The 18,809-nt window shown below is 54.1% G+C and overlaps 1 protein-coding gene across 2 annotated transcripts in view; it reads left to right on the top strand.

Annotated features, from left to right (window-relative positions):
- LOC129811468 (uncharacterized) overlaps window positions 1-18,809 on the top strand; it is a 103,024-nt gene that overhangs the window by 76,461 nt on the left and 7,754 nt on the right. For both annotated transcript variants that reach the window (XM_055862801.1, XM_055862800.1), the window contains exon 4: window positions 16,666-18,657. In XM_055862801.1, the coding sequence (XP_055718776.1) occupies window positions 16,666-18,657 (1,992 nt within the window). The remainder of the gene's footprint in view (window positions 1-16,665; window positions 18,658-18,809) is intronic.

The following is an 18,809-nucleotide window of genomic DNA, read 5'->3' as shown; positions in this document are numbered from 1 at the left end:
GGGCCATGAGGGAGACTAGACCTCTACCTGGGCCATGAGGGAGACTTGACCTCTACCTGGAACTTGAGGGAGACTAGACCTCTACCTGGGCCATGAGGGAGACTAGACCTCTACCTGGGCCATGAGGGAGACTAGACCTCTACCTGGGCCTTGAGGGGGACTAGACCTCTACCTGGGCCATGAGGGAGACTAGACCTCTACCTGGGCCATGAGGGAGACTAGACCTCTACCTGGGCCATGAGGGAGACTAGACCTCTACCTGGGCCTTGAGGGAGACTGGACCTCTACCTGGGCCATGAGGGAGACTAGACCTCTACCTGGGCCATGAGGGAGACTAGACCTCTACCTGGGCCTTGAGGGAGACTGGACCTCTACCTGAGCAATGAGGGAGACTAGACCTCTACCTGAGCCATGAGGGAGACTAGACCTCTACCTGGGCCATGAGGGAGACTAGACCTCTACCTGAGCCATGAGGGAGACTAGACCTCTACCTGGGCCTTGAGGGAGACTAGACCTCTACCTGGGCCATGAGGGAGACTGGACCTCTACCTGGGCCTTGAGGGAGACTAGACCTCTACCTGGGCCTTGAGGGGGACTAGACCTCTACCTGGGCCATGAGGGAGACTAGACCTCTACCTGGGCAATGAGGGAGACTAGACCTCTACCTGGGCCATGAGGGAGACTAGACCTCTACCTGGTCCTTGAGGGAGACTAGACCTCTACCTGGTCCTTGAGGGAGACTGGACCTCTACCTGGGCCATGAGGGAGACTAGACCTCTACCTGGTCCTTGAGGGAGACTAGACCTCTACCTGGTCCTTGAGGGAGACTAGACCTCTACCTGGGCCATGAGGGAGACTAGACCTCTACCTGGGCCTTGAGGGCCTTGACGGAGACTAGACCTCTACCTGGGCCATGAGGGGGACTAGACCTCTACCTGGGCCATGAGGGGGACTAGACCTCTACCTGGGCCTTGAGGGAGACTAGACCTCTACCTGGGCCATGAGGGGGACTAGACCTCTACCTGGGCCTTGAGGGGGACTAGACCTCTACCTGGGCCTTGAGGGAGACTAGACCTCTACCTGGGCCATGAGGGGGACTAGACCTCTACCTGGGCCATGAGGGAGACTAGACCTCTACCTGGGCATTGATGGAGACTAGACCTCTACCTGGGCCTTGACGGAGACTAGACCTCTACCTGGGCAATGAGGGAGACTAGACCTCTACCTGGGCCATGAGGGAGACTAGACCTCTACCTGGGCCATGAGGGAGACTAGACCTCTACCTGGGCCATGAGGGAGACTAGACCTCTACCTGGGCCATGAGGGAGACTAGACCTCTACCTGGTCCTTGAGGGAGACTAGACCTCTACCTGGTCCTTGAGGGAGACTGGACCTCTACCTGGGCCATGAGGGAGACTAGACCTCTACCTGGTCCTTGAGGGAGACTAGACCTCTACCTGGTCCTTGAGGGAGACTAGACCTCTACCTGGGCCATGAGGGAGACTAGACCTCTACCTGGGCCTTGAGGGCCTTGACGGAGACTAGACCTCTACCTGGGCCATGAGGGGGACTAGACCTCTACCTGGGCCATGAGGGGGACTAGACCTCTACCTGGGCCTTGAGGGAGACTAGACCTCTACCTGGGCCATGAGGGGGACTAGACCTCTACCTGGGCCTTGAGGGGGACTAGACCTCTACCTGGGCCTTGAGGGAGACTAGACCTCTACCTTGGCCATGAGGGGGACTAGACCTCTACCTGGGCCATGAGGGAGACTAGACCTCTACCTGGGCCTTGAGGGAGACTAGACCTCTACCTGGGCCTTGACGGAGACTAGACCTCTACCTGGGCAATGAGGGAGACTAGACCTCTACCTGGGCCATGAGGGAGACTAGACCTCTACCTGGGCCATGAGGGAGACTAGACCTCTACCTGGGCCATGAGGGAGACTAGACCTCTACCTGGGCCATGAGGGAGACTAGACCTCTACCTGAGCAATGAGGGAGACTAGACCTCTACCTGGGCCATGAGGGAGACTAGACCTCTACCTGGGCCATGAGGGAGACTGGACCTCTACCTGGGCCATGAGGGAGACTAGACCTCTACCTGGGCCTTGAGGGGGACTAGACCTCTACCTGGGCCATGAGGGAGACTAGACCTCTACCTGGGCCATGAGGGAGACTAGACCTCTACCTGGGCCATGAGGGAGACTAGACCTCTACCTGGGCCATGAGGGAGACTAGACCTCTACCTGGGCCATGAGGGAGACTAGACCTCTACCTGGGCAATGAGGGAGACTAGACCTCTACCTGGGCCTTGAGGGAGACTAGACCTCTACCTGAGCCATGAGGGAGACTAGACCTCTACCTGAGCCATGAGGGAGACTGGACCTCTACCTGGGCCATGAGGGAGACTAGACCTCTACCTGGGCCATGAGGGAGACTAGACCTCTACCTGGGCCATGAGGGAGACTAGACCTCTACCTGGGCCTTGAGGGAGGCTAGACCTCTACCTGGGCAATGAGGGAGACTAGACCTCTACCTGGGCCTTGAGGGCCATGAGGGAGACTAGACCTCTACCTGGGCCTTGAGGGCCATGAGGGAGACTAGACCTCTACCTGGGCAATGAGGGAGACTAGACCTCTACCTGGGCCTTGAGGGAGACTGGACCTCTACCTGGGCCATGAGGGAGACTAGACCTCTACCTGGGCCATGAGGGAGACTGGACCTCTACCTGGGCCATGAGGGAGACTGGACCTCTACCTGGGCCATGAGGGAGACTAGACCTCTACCTGGGCCTTGAGGGGGACTAGACCTCTACCTGGGCCATGAGGGAGACTAGACCTCTACCTGGGCCATGAGGGAGACTAGACCTCTACCTGGGCCATGAGGGAGACTAGACCTCTACCTGGGCCATGAGGGAGACTAGACCTCTACCTGGGCCATGAGGGAGACTAGACCTCTACCTGGGCCATGAGGGAGACTAGACCTCTACCTGGGCCTTGAGGGAGACTAGACCTCTACCTGAGCCATGAGGGAGACTAGACCTCTACCTGAGCCATGAGGGAGACTGGACCTCTACCTGGGCCATGAGGGAGACTGGACCTCTACCTGGGCCATGAGGGAGACTAGACCTCTACCTGAGCAATGAGGGAGACTAGACCTCTACCTGGGCCTTGAGGGCCATGAGGGAGACTAGACCTCTATCTGGGCCTTGAGGGCCATGAGGGAGACTAGACCTCTACCTGGGCAATGAGGGAGACTGGACCTCTACCTGGGCCATGAGGGAGACTAGACCTCTACCTGAGCCATGAGGGAGACTGGACCTCTACCTGGGCCATGAGGGAGACTGGACCTCTACCTGGGCCATGAGGGAGACTAGACCTCTACCTGGGCCATGAGGGAGACTAGACCTCTACCTGGGCCATGAGGGAGACTAGACCTCTACCTGGGCCTTGAGGGAGACTAGACCTCTACCTGGGCAATGAGGGAGACTAGACCTCTACCTGAGCAATGAGGGAGACTAGACCTCTACCTGGGCCTTGAGGGCCATGAGGGAGACTAGACCTCTACCTGGGCCTTGAGGGCCATGAGGGAGACTAGACCTCTACCTGGGCAATGAGGGAGACTAGACCTCTACCTGGGCCTTGAGGGAGACTGGACCTCTACCTGGGCCATGAGGGAGACTAGACCTCTACCTGGGCCATGAGGGAGACTGGACCTCTACCTGGGCCATGAGGGAGACTAGACCTCTACCTGGGCCATGAGGGGGACTAGACCTCTACCTGGGCCTTGAGGGAGACTAGACCTCTACCTGGGCCATGAGGGAGACTAGACCTCTACCTGAGCAATGAGGGAGACTAGACCTCTACCTGGGCCATGAGGGAGACTAGACCTCTACCTGGGCCATGAGGGAGACTAGACCTCTACCTGGGCCATGAGGGAGACTAGACCTCTACCTGGGCCTTGAGGGAGACTAGACCTCTACCTGGGCCATGAGGGAGACTAGACCTCTACCTGGGCCATGAGGGAGACTAGACCTCTACCTGGGCCATGAGGGAGACTAGACCTCTACCTGGGCCATGAGGGAGACTAGACCTCTACCTGGGCCATGAGGGAGACTAGACCTCTACCTGGGCCATGAGGGAGACTAGACCTCTACCTGGGCCATGAGGGAGACTAGACCTCTACCTGGGCCATGAGGGAGACTAGACCTCTACCTGGGCCTTGAGGGAGACTAGACCTCTACCTGGGCCTTGAGGGAGACTAGACCTCTACCTGGGCCATGAGGGAGACTAGACCTCTACCTGGGCCATGAGGGAGACTAGACCTCTACCTGGGCCATGAGGGAGACTAGACCTCTACCTGGGCCTTGAGGGAGACTAGACCTCTACCTGGGCAATGAGGGAGACTGGACCTCTACCTGGGCAATGAGGGAGACTGGACCTCTACCTGGGCCTTGAGGGAGACTGGACCTCTACCTGGGCCTTGAGGGAGACTAGACCTCTACCTGGGCAATGAGGGAGACTGGACCTCTACCTGGGCCTTGAGGGAGACTAGACCTCTACCTGGGCCTTGAGGGAGACTAGACCTCTACCTGGGCCATGAGGGAGACTAGACCTCTACCTGGGCCTTGAGGGAGACTAGACCTCTACCTGGGCCATGAGGGAGACGTTACTGAGTACCACTCTCCATATTTTCAATCATAGTTTCATAGTGGTGGCTGCATCATGTTATGGGTATGCTTGTAATCGTTAAGGACTTGAGAGTTTTTCAGGATAAAAAAAATACATGAAATGGAGCTAAGCACAGGCAAAATCCTAGAGGAAAACCTGGTTCAGTCTGCTTTCCACCAGACACTGGGGGATGAATTCACCTTTCAGCAGGACAATAACCTAAAACAGCAGACCAAGGTTGCTTACCAAGAAGACAGTGGCCTAGTTACAGTTCTGACTTAAATCTACTTGATAATCTATGGCAATACATGAAAAGAGCAATGATCAACAACCAATTTGACAGAGTTTGAAGAATTTTGAAAAGAATAATGGGCAAATGTTGCCTGAATGCACCAATTTGTAAGTCGCTCTGGATAAGAGCGTCTGCTAAATGACTTAAATGTAATGTAAATGTAATCCAGGTGTGGAAAGCTCTTAGAGACTTACCCAGAAAGACTCACAGCTGTAATCGCTGCCAAAGGTGCTTCTACAACCGGTCGATCGTGATAGACTGGTCGATCTCCAAGGCATTCCTAGTCAATCACCAAACATTTCTGTTAAAAAAAACAACAATAAAGCCTTGCGTTACTTTTTCATTTATTCGTTCGCGCTGTTGACGGTATCTACACTTGATTTAGCAGCCCTAGCAGAAGGCAAAGTGTTCCCATGTTGAACCATTTCACGTGTCTGAAGGTAGAACTCCATCTACTCGGCAAATCAGAGGTCAGATAACTTTGTCAGCAGTTTCCTCACACCAATAGACTGTAAAAAAATCAGCCTTGAACGCACAGGAAAGTTGTTATTGTCGGATTTCAAAACTTTTAAAACCATGACTAGAGAGACTCAATGAATAGAGCAAAGAGCTGCTGTTTTTAGGAGTAACTTCATGTTTCAGTTGTTTTTCAGCACTGTCAACGCTTTCTTCAACTCTTTATTTAGAAGAATGTATATTTTCCCCTGAATGAGCACAGAAAAGTGTTTCAATAATCTTGTGTTATTAAACTCAGCAAAAAAATAAACGTCCCTTTTTCAGGACCCTGTCTTTCAAAGAAAATTCGTAAACCCCCCCCCCAAAAAAAAATTCCATTACAATGAAGATCTGTGAAGTTATTTGGATTTTTACGAATTATCTTTGAAAGACACCATCTGCATGAACGTGCCTTAGGCATGCTGCAAGGAGGCATGAGGACTGCAGATGTGGCCAGGGCAATAAATTGCAATGTCCGTACTGTGAGACGCCTAAAACAGCGCTACAGGGAGACAGGACGGACAGCTGATCGTCCTCGCAGTGGCAGATCACGTGTAACAACACTTGCACAGGATTGGTACATCCGAACATCACACCTGCGGGACAGGTACAGGATGGCAAGAACAACTGCCTGAGTTACACAAGGAACACACAAGGCTGGACTGAGGGCTTGTAGGCCTGTTGTATGGCAGGTTCTCACCAGACATCACTGGCAACAACGTCGCCTATACAAACCCACCGTTGCTGGACCAGACAGGACTGGCAAAAAGTGCTCGTGTGGTAGTTTACATGTTGTGTCTGTCCCTTTACATAAACTTGTGCGCTCCACAGATCTGGTACAAGGTGAGGTCATCATAGGAGTGCCTGTCGAAGGAGTGGCGGTGATTCTATGAAATGACCTTGCCGGTGGGCGGGTCTGGTGAGATGTATCACCACCTCTCATGGTTTTCCATGCCTTCGGCCCATCTCAGAGAGGTGCCGGATGAAAGTGCTCAGAATTTCCACAAAGTGTTTACTGCTTGTGCTGTGACTCGTGAAAAGGGGCCGCGCTGAGTCCGTGTCTGAGTCTGATGTAGGGACCAGTGAGGTGGGGACTGTAACTTGTGTGCCTGACCTTCCTTTGTCTGTTTCCCGTGGTGACCTGGTAGCAGAACAGCGGGCTGACCCTGCTCTGAAAGGGTTGTTTGAGCAGGTCCTCCCGGCCGATGATGTTCCAAATGTAGTACAGAGATACTTAAAGGATCAATTGTTGGTGAGGAAATGGCTGCCTCATGGTGACAATTTTTTTGGGTGACCCGTTATCCCGCTGCTTATCCTCTCTGTACCATAACAACCAAGTCCGTTGTTAGGGCATTGACTCGGTTTATTTCTGTTTTCGGAAATACCCAAAATTATTCAAAGCGATCAAGGTTCCAACTTCACTTCTCACATGTTTGCACAGGTGTTACGCCAACTTCGCATCAGACACAATCTTTCGACCGCATATCATGCACAGAGTCAGGGAGCCATGGAGCGGTTTCATCAGACCCTTGAAGTCGTTGTTGCGTGCTTACTGGACTGAGTTGGACCGAGACTGGAAGGAGGCTCTTGCCCTGATCTGGACTCTCCAACACTTCGATGTGTAGTGCCTCTAGTTGTATATACTGATCACAACCCACGCACTTTTTTACACTCGATGTCCGAGCCAGAGGTTGATGCGGTGGTGTCTGTACCTTCAAGCTTTTCCCCTCGAGATTCGTCATATTAAGGGGGTGGACAATGTTTTGGCGGATTCGTTGTCCCATGTGCCCTCTCCTTAGTCGTCCTGTTTAATACTGTGTTGTCTGTTCTCTGACAATTTGGTCTCCTCTCTCTTCCTCTCTTTTTCTTAATTTGCGTCCAGTTGCCATGGTTGCTGGAGCTGTTGGTGTGGGTTGAGTTAAGTGGTGGACCTGTGTGGGTGGATGTCCAGGGAGTGCAAGTATATTTGTATTGTTTATTGCTTGTGTTTATTAAAACATTTCGTGGACATGGGAGGTCCCCGTTTTTATGGGTGGTGGTGTGACGGCCCCTCCCTGCTCTGTCTACTGGGTTTAGCTGTGCTTACTTCCTGCAGGAGAGGTGGGCGGAGGAGGAGAGGTGGGCGGAGGAGGAGAGGTGGGCGGAGCAGGAGATTGGTGGGCGGAGTAGGAGAGGTGGGCGGAGCTGGGAGGGTGGTCAGTGCTGATAGGGCACACCTGTGACAGCTCAGCTGTGGCATAAAGCAACTGTTTCCCCATTCAGCAAGAGATTCCTCTCTCCATGCAGAGCTTTTGGTTGTTTCGTTGTGGCGTTGGCAGTTGACACCTAATTTACTGACCTTCAAGCCTCATCTGAATATTGTTGTGAGTGTTTACTTTCTTTATGGAAGAAATTCATTTTGTTTTTCCTTTACTCAGTGTGTGGTTTCCCATTGTTACAATCTTGAGACAGGTTGTAACACAACCCCACCACTGAAATCTCCTCTTATGTTACATATCAATCCTCTGTAGGAAGCACGAGAGTGCTGATCTGGGGTCAGGTCCCCTCCCCCTCTCCATATAAGGAACTGATCCCATGACATCATCACTCTGAGACGGGGGACCCCTGGATTCATAATGGGTTTGAAGCCTACTGACCCTTCCTGTATACGGAGCATTATGGCCCCAGATCACAGAAATGCAGTAGATATCTCAGATAGGGGGGGGGGGGTTGTTGTATGTGGAGGATGAGGGCTGTAGTAGATATCTCAGATAGGGGGGGGGGGGGGTGTTGTATGTGGAGGATGAGGGCTGTAGTAGATATCTCAGATAGGGGGGGGGGGGGGGGGGTGTTGTATGTGGAGGATGAGGGCTGTAGTAGATATCTCAGACAGGGGGGGGGGGGGTGTTGTATGTGGAGGATGAGGGCTGTAGTAGATATCTCAGATAGGGGGGGGGGGGGGGTGTTGTATGTGGAGGATGAGGGCTGCAGTAGATATCTCAGATAGGGGGGGGGGGGGGGGTGTATGTAGAGGATGAGGGCTGCAGTAGATATCTCAGATAGGGGGGGGGGGGGGGTGTTGTATGTGGAGGATGAGGGCTGCAGTAGATATCTCAGATAGGGAGGGGGGGGGGGGGTGTTGTATGTGGAGGATGAGGGCTGTAGTAGATATCTCAGATAGGGGGGGGGGGGGGGTGTTGTATGTGGAGGATGAGGCTGCAGTAGATATCTCAGATAGGGGGGGGGGGTGTTGTATGTGGAGGATGAGGGCTGCAGTAGATATCTCAGACGGGGGGGGGGGGGGGGGGGGGGTGTTGTATGTGGAGGATGAGGGCTGCAGTAGGTATCTCAGATAGGGGGGGGGGGGGTGTTGTATGTGGAGGATGAGGCTGCAGTAGATATCTCAGATAGGGGGGGGGGGGGGGGTTGTATGTAGAGGATGAGGGCTGCAGTAGATATCTCAGATAGGGGGGGGGGTGTTGTATGTGGAGGATGAGGGCTGCAGTAGATATCTCAGATAGGGGGGGGGGGGGGGGGGTTGTATGTAGAGGATGAGGGCTGCAGTAGATATCTCAGATAGGGGGGGGGGTGTTGTATGTGGAGGATGAGGGCTGTAGTAGATATCTCAGATGGGGGGGGGGGGTGTTGTATGTGGAGGATGAGGGCTGCAGTAGATATCTCAGATAGGGAGGGGGGGGGTTGTTTGTAGAGGATGAGGGCTGTAGTAGATATCTCAGATAGGGAGGGGGGGGGGGGTGTTGTATGTGGAGGATGAGGGCTGTAGTAGATATCTCAGATAGGGAGGGGGGGGGTTGTATGTGGAGGATGAGGGCTGCAGTAGATATCTCAGATAGGGGGGGGGGTGTTGTATGTGGAGGATGAGGGCTGCAGTAGGTATCTCAGATAGGGAGGGGGGGGGGTGGAGGATGAGGGCTGCAGTAGGTATCTCAGATAGGGGGGGGGGGTGTTGTATGTGGAGGATGATGCTGCAGTAGGTATCTCAGATAGGGGGGGGGGGGGTGTTGTATGTGGAGGATGAGGGCTGCAGTAGATATCTCAGATAGGGAGGGGGGGGGGTGGAGGATGAGGGCTGCAGTAGATATCTCAGATAGGGGGGGGGGGGGGGTGTTGTATGTGGAGGATGAGGCTGCAGTAGATATCTCAGATGGGGGGGGGGGGGGGTGTTGTATGTAGAGGATGAGGGCTGCAGTAGGTATCTCAGATAGGGGGGGGGGGGGGGGTGTTGTATGTAGAGGATGAGGGCTGCAGTAGGTATCTCAGATAGGGGGGGGGGTGTTGTATGTGGAGGATGAGGGCTGCAGTAGATATCTCAGATAGGGGGGGGGTGTTGTATGTGGAGGATGAGGGCTGTAGTAGATATCTCAGATAGGGGGGGGGGGGGGTGTTGTATGTGGAGGATGAGGGCTGCAGTAGATATCTCAGATAGGGGGGGGGGGGGGGTGTTGTATGTGGAGGATGAGGGCTGCAGTAGGTATCTCAGATAGGGGGGGGGGGGGGGGTGTTGTATGTAGAGGATGAGGGCTGCAGTAGGTATCTCAGATAGGGGGGGGGGGGGGGTGTTGTATGTAGAGGATGAGGGCTGCAGTAGGTATCTCAGATAGGGGGGGGGGGGGGGTGTTGTATGTAGAGGATGAGGGCTGCAGTAGGTATCTCAGATAGGGGGGGGGGGGGGGGGTGTTGTATGTGGAGGATGAGGGCTGCAGTAGGTATCTCAGATAGGGGGGGGGGGGTGTTGTATGTGGAGGATGAGGGCTGCAGTAGGTATCTCAGATAGGGGGGGGGGGGTGAACAGGTGTTGTATGTAGAGGATGAGGGCTGCAGTAGGTATCTCAGATAGGGGGGGGGGTGGAGGATGAGGGCTGCTGTAGGTATCTCAGACAGGGGGGGGGGGTGGAGGATGAGGGCTGCAGTAGGTATCTCAGACAGGGGGGGGGGGTGGAGGATGAGGGCTGCAGTAGGTATCTCAGACAGGGGGGGGGGGTGGAGGATGAGGGCTGCTGTAGGTATCTCAGACAGGGGGGGGGGGTGGAGGATGAGGGCTGCAGTAGGTATCTCAGACAGGGGGGGGGGGTGGAGGATGAGGGCTGCTGTAGGTATCTCAGACAGGGGGGGGGGGTGGAGGATGAGGGCTGCTGTAGGTATCTCAGATAGGGGGGGGGGGGGGGTGTTGTATGTGGAGGATGAGTGCTGTAGTAGATATCTCAGATAGGGGGGGGTGAACAGGTGTTGTATGTAGAGGATGAGGGCTGCAGTAGATATCTCAGATGGGGGGGGGGTGTTGTATGTAGAGGATGAGGGCTGCAGTAGATATCTCAGATGGGGGGGGGGGGGGGTGTTGTATGTAGAGGATGAGGGCTGCAGTAGGTATCTCAGACAGGGGGGGGGGGTGGAGGATGAGGGCTGCTGTAGATATCTCAGATAGGGGGGGGGGGGTGGAGGATGAGGGCTGCAGTAGGTATCTCAGACAGGGGGGGGGGGGGGGTGGAGGATGAGGGCTGCAGTAGGTATCTCAGACAGGGGGGGGGGGGGGTGGAGGATGAGGGCTGCAGTAGATATCTCAGATGGGGGGGGGGGGGGTGGAGGATGAGGGCTGCAGTAGGTATCTCAGATCGGGGGGAGTGAGGCCTAACAGGGTTTTTACATGGCTCCTTTATATTGATCCCAGAACCCGTTCTCTCCATGTAATCTAGTCTGTTGACAACATTAAATGATTTTACAGTATTTCATGGGATGGCCTCAAATTTGGCTGAAAACCCTATTGAATAAAAACTCCACGAGCAAATGTGTTGGGCAGCAAGTGGGAGGGTTTTCATCGGTTGAATGACGTTCAGAGCGCAAGGGAACCACGCCAACAGAACCTGTTAGGCACCTGCACAAGGGAACCACGCCAACAGAACCTGTTAGGCACCTGCACAAGGGAACCACGCCTACAGAACCTGTTAGGCACCTGCACAAGGGAACCACGCCTACAGAACCTGTTAGGCACCTGCACAAGGGAACCACGCCTACAGAACCTGTTAGGCACCTGCAACAGGGAACCACGCCTACAGAACCTGTTAGGTACCTGTATAAGGGAACCACGCCTACAGAACCTGTTAGGCAGCTGCACAAGGGAACCACGCCTACAGAACCTGTTAGGCACCTGCACAAGGGAACCACGCCTACAGAACCTGTTAGGCACCTGCACAAGGGAACCACGCCTACAGAACCTGTTAGGCACCTGCACAAGGGAACCACGCCTACAGAACCTGTTAGGCACCTGCACAAGGGAACCACGCCTACAGAACCTGTTAGGCACCTGCACAAGGGAACCACGCCTACAGAACCTGTTAGGCACCTGCACAAGGGAACCACGCCTACAGAACCTGTTAGGCACCTGCACAAGGGAACCACGCCAACAGAACCTGTTAGGCACCTGCACAAGGGAACCACGCCTACAGAACCTGTTAGGCACCTGCACAAGGGAACCACGCCTACAGAACCTGTTAGGCACCTGCACAAGGGAACCACGCCTACAGAACCTGTTAGGCACCTGCACAAGGGAACCACGCCTACAGAACCTGTTAGACACCTGCACAAGGGAACCACGCCAACAGAACCTGTTAGGCACCTGCACAAGGGAACCACGCCTACAGAACCTGTTAGGCACCTGCACAAGGGAACCACGCCTACAGAACCTGTTAGGCACCTGCATAAGGGAACCACGCCTACAGACCCTGTTAGGCACCTGCACAAGGGAACCACGCCAACAGAACCTGTTAGGCACCTGCACAAGGGAACCACGCCTACAGAACCTGTTAGGCACCTGCACAAGGGAACCACGCCTACAGAACCTGTTAGACACCTGCACAAGGGAACCACGCCAACAGAACCTGTTAGGCACCTGCACAAGGGAACCACGCCTACAGAACCTGTTAGGCACCTGCACAAGGGAACCACGCCAACAGAACCTGTTAGGCACCTGCACAAGGGAACCACGCCTACAGAACCTGTTAGGCACCTGCACAAGGGAACCACGCCTACAGAACCTGTTAGGCACCTGCACAAGGGAACCACGCCTACAGAACCTGTTAGGCACCTGCACAACGGAACCACGCCTACAGAACCTGTTAGGTACCTGTATAAGGGAACCACGCCTACAGAACCTGTTAGGCACCTGCACAACGGAACCACGCCTACAGAACCTGTTAGGTACCTGTATAAGGGAACCACGCCTACAGAACCTGTTAGGCACCTGCACAAGGGAACCACGCCTACAGAACCTGTTAGGTACCTGTATAAGGGAACCACGCCTACAGAACCTGTTAGGTACCTGTATAAGGGAACCACGCCTACAGAACCTGTTAGGTACCTGTATAAGGGAACCACGCCTACAGAACCTGTTAGGTACCTGTATAAGGGAACCACGCCTACAGAACCTGTTAGGCACCTGCATAAGGGAACCACGCCTACAGACCCTGTTAGGCACCTGCATAAGGGAACCACGCCAACAGAACCTGTTAGGCACCTGCACAAGGGAACCACGCCTACAGAACCTGTTAGGCACCTGCACAACGGAACCACGCCTACAGAACCTGTTAGGCACCTGCACAAGGGAACCACGCCTACAGAACCTGTTAGGCACCTGCACAACGGAACCACGCCTACAGAACCTGTTAGGCACCTGCACAAGGGAACCACGCCTACAGAACCTGTTAGGCACCTGCATAAGGGAACCACGCCTACAGAACCTGTTAGGCACCTGCACAAGGGAACCACGCCTACAGAACCTGTTAGGTACCTGTATAAGGGAACCACGCCTACAGAACCTGTTAGGCACCTGCACAAGGGAACCACGCCTACAGAACCTGTTAGGTACCTGTATAAGGGAACCACGCCTACAGAACCTGTTAGGCACCTGCACAAGGGAACCACGCCTACAGAACCTGTTAGGTACCTGTATAAGGGAACCACGCCTACAGAACCTGTTAGGTACCTGTATAAGGGAACCACGCCTACAGAACCTGTTAGGTACCTGTATAAGGGAACCACGCCTACAGAACCTGTTAGGTACCTGTATAAGGGAACCACGCCTACAGAACCTGTTAGGCACCTGCATAAGGGAACCACGCCTACAGACCCTGTTAGGCACCTGCATAAGGGAACCACGCCAACAGAACCTGTTAGGCACCTGCACAAGGGAACCACGCCTACAGAACCTGTTAGGCACCTGCACAACGGAACCACGCCTACAGAACCTGTTAGGCACCTGCACAAGGGAACCACGCCTACAGAACCTGTTAGGCACCTGCACAACGGAACCACGCCTACAGAACCTGTTAGGCACCTGCACAAGGGAACCACGCCTACAGAACCTGTTAGGCACCTGCATAAGGGAACCACGCCTACAGAACCTGTTAGGCACCTGCATAAGGGAACCACGCCTACAGAACCTGTTAGGCACCTGCACAACGGAACCACGCCTACAGAACCTGTTAGGTACCTGTATAAGGGAACCACGCCTACAGAACCTGTTAGGCACCTGCATAAGGGAACCACGCCTACAGACCCTGTTAGGCACCTGCATAAGGGAACCACGCCTACAGACCCTGTTAGGCACCTGCATAAGGGAACCACGCCTACAGACCCTGTTAGGCACCTGCATAAGGGAACCACGCCTACAGACCCTGTTAGGCACCTGCATAAGGGAACCACGCCTACAGAACCTGTTAGGCACCTGCAACAGGGAACCACGCCCACAGACCCTGTTAGGCACCTGCGTAAGGGAACCACGCCTACAGAACCTGTTAGGCACCTGCGTAAGGGAACCACGCCTACAGAACCTGTTAGGCACCTGCAACAGGGAACCACGCCTACAGAACCTGTTAGGCACCTGCATAAGGTCAGTCTGAATAGCAACCACTGAGAAGTGTGTAGGAAAGGCGTACATTCCTGAATCGGTTCCTAATGAGGTGTGTGTTTTTTGGCTAGACTGCACAAACCGATCTGGCACCAGGCTACAACGGGTGGACGAGGGTTCTGTATGTTGGCTAGACTGCACAAACCGATCTGGCACCAGGCTACAACGGGTGGATGAGGGTTCTGTATGTTGGCTAGACTGCACAAACCGATCTGGCACCAGGCTACAACGGGTGGATGAGGGTTTTGTATGTTGGCTAGACTGCACAAACCGATCTGGCACCAGGCTACAACGGGTGGATGAGGGTTCTGTATGTTGGCTAGACTGCACAAACCGATCTGGCACCAGGCTACAACGGGTGGATGAGGGTTCTGTATGTTGGCTAGACTGCACAAACCGATCTGGCACCAGGCTACAACGGGTGAATGAGGGTTCTGTATGTTGGCTAGACTGCACAAACCGATCTGGCACCAGGCTACAACGGGTGGATGAGGGTTCTGTATGTTGGCTAGACTGCACAAACCGATCTGGCACCAGGCTACAACGGGTGAATGAGGGTTCTGTATGTTGGCTAGACTGCACAAACCGATCTGGCACCAGGCTACAACGGGTGGATGAGGATTCTGTATGTTGGCTAGACTGCACAAACCGATCTGGCACCAGGCTACAACGGGTGGATGAGGGTTCTGTATGTTGGCTAGACTGCACAAACCGATCTGGCACCAGGCTACAACTGGTGGATGAGGGTTCTGTATGTTGGCTAGACTGCACAAACCGATCTGGCACCAGGCTACAACGGGTGAATGAGGGTTCTGTATGTTGGCTAGACTGCACAAACCGATCTGGCACCAGGCTACAACGGGTGGATGAGGGTTCTGTATGTTGGCTAGACTGCACAAACCGATCTGGCACCAGGCTACAACGGGTGAATGAGGGTTCTGTATGTTGGCTAGACTGCACAAACCGATCTGGCACCAGGCTACAACGGGTGGATGAGGGTTCTGTATGTTGGCTAGACTGCACAAACCGATCTGGCACCAGGCTACAACGGGTGGATGAGGATTCTGTATGTTGGCTAGACTGCACAAACCGATCTGGCACCAGGCTACAACGGGTGGATGAGGGTTCTGTATGTTGGCTAGACTGCACAAACCGATCTGGCACCAGGCTACAACTGGTGGATGAGGGTTCTGTATGTTGGCTAGACTGCACAAACCGATCTGGCCCCAGGCTACAACGGGTGGATGAGGGTTCTGTATGTTTGCTAGACTGCACAAACCGATCTGGCACCAGGCTACAACGGGTGGATGAGGGTTCTGTATGTTGGCTAGACTGCACAAACCGATCTGGCACCAGGCTACAACGGGTGGATGAGGGTTCTTTATGTTGGCTAGACTGCACAAACCGATCTGGCACCAGGCTACAACGGGTGGATGAGGGTTCTGTATGTTGGCTAGACTGCACAAACCGATCTGGCACCAGGCTACAACGGGTGGATGAGGGTTCTGTATGTTGGCTAGACTGCACAAACCGATCTGGCACCAGGCTACAACGGGTGGATGAGGGTTCTGTATGTTGGCTAGACTGCACAAACCGATCTGGCACCAGTCTACAACGGGTGGATGAGGGTTCTGTATGTTGGCTAGACTGCACAAACCGATCTGGCACCAGGCTACAACGGGTGGATGAGGGTTCTGTATGTTGGCTAGACTGCACAAACCGATCTGGCACCAGGCTACAACGGGTGGATGAGGGTTCTGTATGTTGGCTAGACTGCACAAACCGATCTGGCACCAGGCTACAACGGGTGGATGAGGGTTCTGTATGTTGGCTAGACTGCACAAACCTATCTGGCACCAGGCTACAACGGGTGTACTACCACACGGACCCATATTCTCTATTACGGTGGTAGTGGTGCCACTCGGTCTGGTGTATCGTCTCTCAGGCTAAACATCACGTCATCTGTCTAGCTCAACGTGTTGTCACAGGACTGGAGTTATAAAGCCAGACTGACATTGATTAGGGGTTAAGGCACAGGACAGGTATGAGAGACATTGGAAGCTACTCATTTTTACGACATCATGCCAACCACTGGTTGGTTTAGTCTGTCAGGGGATTAAGTCCTCAGAGATTTAGATGCTATGAAATACATTATTTTTTTCAAATTCAGAATTCAAGTTATTATCCCCCAACATTTGCAGTTGTTTGCTGTTACCACTGACTATGTCCAGTAGAACTGCAGGTCTGAGGTTAGCCGTGTAAACAAACATCACTAATCAAGAGGACTGTGTGTCTTCCTTTCACAGCCCGGTGGTGTCACCTAGCTCAGACCCTCACCTCACCCCCCATACCCCTGGTCTCACCCCCCTTACCTCTGGTCTGCTGTCCTGGGGCCCCCCTCACCTCACCCCCCATACCCCTGGTCTCACCCCCCTTACCTCTGGTCTGCTGTCCTGGGGCCCCCCTCATCTCCCTGTAGATCCTATCTCACTGGGCACCCCACTCCATCACACTAACCCCTTCAGCCTGTCTCCTCTCCCTATGTCTCCCTCCAACCCGTTCCTCTCTCTCCTCCAGTGTAACCCGTTCTATGAGGAACTCCGAGCTGATCAAGCTCTAAACCTTAACTCTGCCCAGCCCCATCTGTCTCCCTGTTCTAGCTTTACCTCCTATATCTCAGTAGCACCACAAACCTGGTCTACCAACCCTAACCCCATCCTGCCCCTAACCCAACACCGCCAAGTCACACAAGACTGCACTAACACTGGTATGAAGGAACAAAGACCCTCCCATAAACCTCCTACAGAAGAGAAGAGCGCCAACACTAAGGAGAGAGAAGAAGAAGCAGTTAAAACTAGCCAGAGACCGCTCCCTCCTCTCCCAAAGACGGTGCCCTCTGCTAACTCTCCCGTCTGTGAGGAAGACATGTCCCGTGCTGAGGTTGAGATTGCATCATTCCACTCTGCCACTGGCTCAGACAACATGGCTGCTTTAGACTTGATGGGGGAGGTCTGTGACGATCGATGCTGGGCCACTTTTGATGATGTCATCCGGTCAGACGCAATAGATCGAGCCACATCCCTTCTGGGAGCCATGTGTGTTGATAAAGAGAAGACCACATCCCCTGAAGCAAGGATAGACTGGCCAATCGGCATGGACTTAGAATCATATAACTCACCAGAACTTTCCAATGCACTTCTACACTCTTTCAGCTCTCAAGCTCGCAGTCCACTAAAAACATTTCAGACCACTACTGGGACATCTAGTGGTGTGAAGATCAATGAAGACATTGAGGATTACAGATCAGAGGACCAATACCCAGAACATCCTCGTGTGGAGTCCGTTGTAGTCCAACGGTCCCTCTCAGAGGAACACCTGCACCAACGATCCCTCTCAGAGGAACACCTGCACCAACGATCCCTCTCAGAGGAACAACGATCCCTCTCAGAGGAACACCTGCACCAACGATCCCTCTCAGAGGAACAACGATCCCTCTCAGAGGAACACCTGCAACAACGATCCCTCTCAGAGGAACACCTGCAACAACGATCCCTCTCAGAGGAACACCTGCAACAACGGTCCCTCTCAGAGGAACACCTGCACCAACGATCCCTCTCAGAGGAACACCTGCACCAACGATCCCTCTCAGAGGAACACCTGCACCAACGATCCCTCTCAGAGGAACACCTGCACCAACGATCCCTCTCAGAGGAACACCTGCACCAACGATCCCTCTCAGAGGAACACCTGCACCAACGATCCCTCTCAGAGGAACACCTGCAACAACGATCCCTCTCAGAGGAACAACGATCCCTCTCAGAGGAACACCTGCACCAACGATCCCTCTCAGAGGAACACCTGCAACAACGATCCCTCTCAGAGGAACAACGATCCCTCTCAGAGGAACACCTGCAACAACGATCCCTCTCAGAGGAACACCTGCAACAACGATCCCTCTCAGAAGGCACAAGGAGGAACAGCGTTGACGACCTGACTCCGTCGTTCGGCAGCGACCCTGGCGTTGTAACCCCGGGGTCGTTGTCCTTCGTCCAGCAGCATGACATTTCTGATCTCCTCGCCGCCTCCTCCTTCTCCGCTCCTTCCTCTCTAACTGCTGAACGTAACACCACTTCCTCTCTAGCTCTCTCCTCTCTCCCTGCCCCGCCCCCTGCTACTGTGACGTCATCCGTAAGCACTGTCTCCGCCGCACCCCTTTTCTCCACTGCACAGCCAGTGGTTGGTGCGTCGCATGCTGGCATGCCCCAGGAGATACATCCGCCAGCCAATCAGCAGATCAGGTGAGGTCACATGTTTACTGGGAAGTGGTGGGTGTCTCAACAGGGCCTCAACTTCTTCTTCTTCTCTCAGCGATTGCCATAGTTGATGCAAAGATGAGCCCTCTATTTATCTCTATGGCGATTGACTCTCTGGGGTTCTCCCGCTGCTTCCT

Source organism: Salvelinus fontinalis, chromosome 15, assembly GCF_029448725.1.
Source record: "Salvelinus fontinalis isolate EN_2023a chromosome 15, ASM2944872v1, whole genome shotgun sequence".
NCBI classification, from domain to species: Eukaryota; Metazoa; Chordata; class Actinopteri; order Salmoniformes; family Salmonidae; genus Salvelinus; species Salvelinus fontinalis.
The sequence above is the reverse complement of the archived record's forward strand: the minus strand, read 5'-3'. Positions and strand labels throughout refer to the sequence as shown.